General features: G+C 65.9%; 1 protein-coding gene across 2 annotated transcripts in view; it reads right to left on the minus strand.

The window, feature by feature from the left end:
- Positions 1 to 964: 964 nt before the first annotated feature.
- The window catches only part of SERINC2 (serine incorporator 2), a 12,724-nt gene continuing 10,051 nt past the window's right edge, over positions 965 to 3,637 (minus strand). For both annotated transcript variants that reach the window (XM_015648978.3, XM_015648979.3), the window contains exons 7-10: positions 3,523 to 3,613; positions 3,273 to 3,408; positions 2,473 to 2,682; positions 965 to 1,662 (exon numbers count right to left, since the gene is read on the minus strand). In XM_015648978.3, the coding sequence (XP_015504464.1) occupies positions 1,524 to 1,662; positions 2,473 to 2,682; positions 3,273 to 3,408; positions 3,523 to 3,613 (576 nt within the window). In that variant the 3' untranslated portion in view covers positions 965 to 1,523. The remainder of the gene's footprint in view (positions 1,663 to 2,472; positions 2,683 to 3,272; positions 3,409 to 3,522; positions 3,614 to 3,637) is intronic.

The following is a 3,637-nucleotide window of genomic DNA, read 5'->3' on the forward strand; positions in this document are numbered from 1 at the left end:
AATAGGAATAGGAATAGGAATAGGAATAGGAATAGGAATAGGAATAGGAATAGGAATAGGAATAGGAATAGGAATAGGAATAGGAATAGGATGCCCCGCCAGGATGAGCTGCACTGCCGGGGACCCGGGGGTGGGCTGCACTCCCCGGGCATCTCCTGCCAGGGAGAGCTCCCACGGGAACCCCCTGCTCTGTGCCCCCAGCCCCACCGTGGAGGTCACCCCACACCGTGTACCCCTGGGTGTGGTCTGTGCCCCACACCGTGTGCCCCAGGCTGTGCCCCACACCGTGTGTCCATGCCATGGTCTGTGCCCCTGGGCATGGTCTGTGCCCCACACCATGTGCCCCAGGCTGTGCCCCACACCGTGTGTCCCATGCCATGGTCTGTGTCCCACACCGTGTGCCCTGGGCATGGTCTGTGTCCCACACCGTGTGCCCAGGGCATGGTCTGTGTCCCACACCGTGTGCCCAGGGCATGGTCTGTGCCCCACACCGTGTGTCCCATGCCATGGTCTGTGTCCCATGCCATGGTCTGTGCCCCACACCGTGTGCCCAGGGCATGGTCTGTGCCCCACACCGTGTGCCCAGGGCATGGTCTGTGCCCCACACCGTGTGCCCCAGGCTGTGCACCCCACACTGTGTGCCCCAGGGCTGTGCCCCACACCGTGTGTCCCGGGCATGGTCTGTGCCCCACACCGTGTGTCCCATGCCATGGTCTGTGCCCCACACCGTGTGCCCAGGGCATGGTCTGTGCCCCTGGGCATGGTCTGTGCCCCTGGGCATGCTCTGTGCCCCACACCGTGTGCCCAGGGCTGTGAACCCTCCTTTGCTCGCCCCCACTGCGGTTCCCGGGGTGCCACAGGCCAGCAGAGGTGTCCAGGGCCCCTCAGCGATGCCAGCTGTGCCCCCAGCCCGGGTGGGCTCAGCTCAGAACACCCCGCTCACCAGGAAACACAAATCACCGCGTTTACTCCAAACCAGACTTTATTAACGAGACAAAGAGCTGGGGCCAGGCCAGCGCAGCCCGGGGGAAACCTGAGCTGTGGCCCGGAGGGGACGGGGACATCCTGCCCCGAGCAGCTGGGGCCACCCTCGAGGCTGGCAGGCAGCAGGACCTGTGTGCCCGGGATGTTTTCCTCCAGTTTGGGGACACAACACCGGCCGGGTCCCGGGTCCTGCACCCGGCCAGACCCCAGAGACCCCAAAAGGCACCAACAGCTGGTGAGAACCGAACCCAAGGCAAGGCAGTGGTGTCTGCTGGGTGACAGGGTCTGGAGGCACCGCCAAAGGCACTACACAAACACGGAGATGATGAGAGGCTTCTAAAAACACCCTCAGGTCTCTCTCAGCCCTTAATTTTCTCTGCTTGGCACTTCGTCCTTTTCAAACTGAAACAAAAGAGCTGCAAGAAGGCACAACCCAGCACAGCAGCCCCTGCAGGCAGAACTGAGGCTGAGGCAGAGCCGGGGCTGTCCCCAGCCTCGAGGGACAAAGCCGCGATGGCAGCAGCACGTCCAGGGCCACCTCAGCTGAAGTCCCGGTCCGGCAGCACCAGCGGAGCCACCAAGGTCCAGAGGTAGAGCAGGAGCCCGGCCCAGCTGGAGCAGATCTTCACCCACACGGCCGTCCAGGGGCTCCTCAGCACCTGCAAGCTCTCATCCGGCCTGAAACAGCCAACGGCGGCTGTTTGTGACACTGTGACACCCCACCAGTGCCCCCCTGGGAACACCGGGGTGCCCCACGGCCGCATCCAGCCCGGGCTGTGACCCCTCTGCTGCAGCCGCAGCCTCGGTCCCCGCTCCCCCTCCTCCCAAAGCACCCCGAGCTGCGGCACAGGGCGCTGCAACCCCAGGCACAACCCCAAAAATAATTCCCGCTGGAAAGGGGACACATCCAGCAGCCTCGGAGCCCGGAGCTGCGGCCAGCCCCCGGGAGGAGGGGCCAGCATCCCGAGAGGAGGGGCCAGCATCCCGGGAGGAGGGGCCAGCATCCCTGGAGGAGGGGCCAGCATCCCGGGAGGAGGGGCCAGCATCCCGGGAGGAGGGGCCAGCATCCCGGGAGGAGGGGCCAGCACCCCGGGAGGAGGGGCCAGCCCCAGGGAGGAGGGGCCAGCCCCGGGGAGGAGGGGCCAGCCCCGAGGAGGAGGGGCCAGCATCCCGGGAGGAGGGGCCAGCATCCCGGGAGGAGGGGCCAGAACCCCGGGAGGAGGGGCCAGCACCCGGGAGGAGGGGCCAGAATCCCGGGAGGAGGGGCCAGCATCCCGGGAGGAGGGGCCAGAACCCCGGGAGGAGGGGCCAGCATCCCGGGAGGAGGGGCCAGAACCCCGGGAGGAGGGGTCAGCATCCCGGGAGGAGGGGCCAGGATCCCGGGAGGAGGGGCCAGCACCAGGGAGGAGGGTCCAGCCCCAAGGAGGAGGGTCCAGCACCAGGGAGGAGGGTCCAGCCCCAAGGAGGAGGGCCCAGCCCCCCTCTCACCTGTACCAGTTGGTGAGGGTCATCATGATGTAGAGGGCGGCGAGGAGGAGGCAGAGGTGGAAGAAGGTGTAGTTGTAGGACACACCGTCCTGCTCGTTGTCGTAGGCTCGGTGCGCCCCTCCCTCCTCCGCCGCTCCCGGCCCGGGCCCGGCCCCGCTCTCCTCCGTCAGCATCAGCTTGTTCACCTGCGGGTGGTCCGAGGAGCGCACGCTGCGGGCACAGGGGCAGGGGGATCAGCACCCACCCCACGGCCGGGCTCTTGTCCTTGGGGCCGGCCCCGGGGCAGTTTGGGGGTCGCAGGCTGTGGGGGAACCCTAAAATCTCTGTCACCCTTGCCCAAAGCCGCTCCCCAGCTCTCTTAGAACCCTTCTGGGCACTGGAAGGGTGACTGGAACCTCAAAAAGCTCAACGAAGAGAGTGACGGGCAAGGTTTGGCCCCTGGGGACTCCCATGTGGAGTGGGGGGCACTCAGCTGGAAAACAGCTCTGGGAAAGGTCCTGGGGTGCTGCTGGGCCCCGGGGGGAGCACGAGGCAGCAGCGTGAAGGGTTGAGAGGTGTCCTGGGCTGTGTCAGGGTCTGGGGAGGACACCCAGTGATCCCAGCTGATAAAGCCACCCCAGGGCAGGGGTTTTGTCCTTGGGGACAGACAGAGCAATCTGGGGTCGTGGGGAAGCCCTAAAAACAGTGACTGTGCTCAGGCCTGTGCTTCTGGGGACAAAGAGCCTTTGGTGACAAAACCCCTGGACCGAGGTGTGACCTCCCCTCCTGAGACCTCCAGGGGCCACGAGCCAGGTGCTCACCTGATGAAGAGGGTGCAGAGGATGAAGATCACCAGCCCCACGATGCTCGGCGCGTCCCACCAGGTTGTGGGAGGCTCGGTGGTGGTGGCTGAGCCAGTGCTGTTCCTCAGCAGCAGCGTGGGGTTACAGCGCTGGGCTGGGGGACACACGGGGGGTCAGTCCCCAGGGCACAGAGGGACAAACACCCACTCCAGTGGGTGCTCCTGCCCCATCCGTCCCTCTCCCAAACCCAAGGCGGTGTCTGGCTCACTTGGCACGTTGGCCAGGGCGGACCAGGTGACGTAGATGGTGTAGAGGGTGATGAGGGACGCCTGCAGCAGCCCTGAGTGTGGCTGAGCCTCCTGCAAACACAACAGAGGGTGTTT

Source organism: Parus major, chromosome 23 (assembly GCF_001522545.3).
Source record: "Parus major isolate Abel chromosome 23, Parus_major1.1, whole genome shotgun sequence".
NCBI lineage: Eukaryota > Metazoa > Chordata > Aves > Passeriformes > Paridae > Parus > Parus major.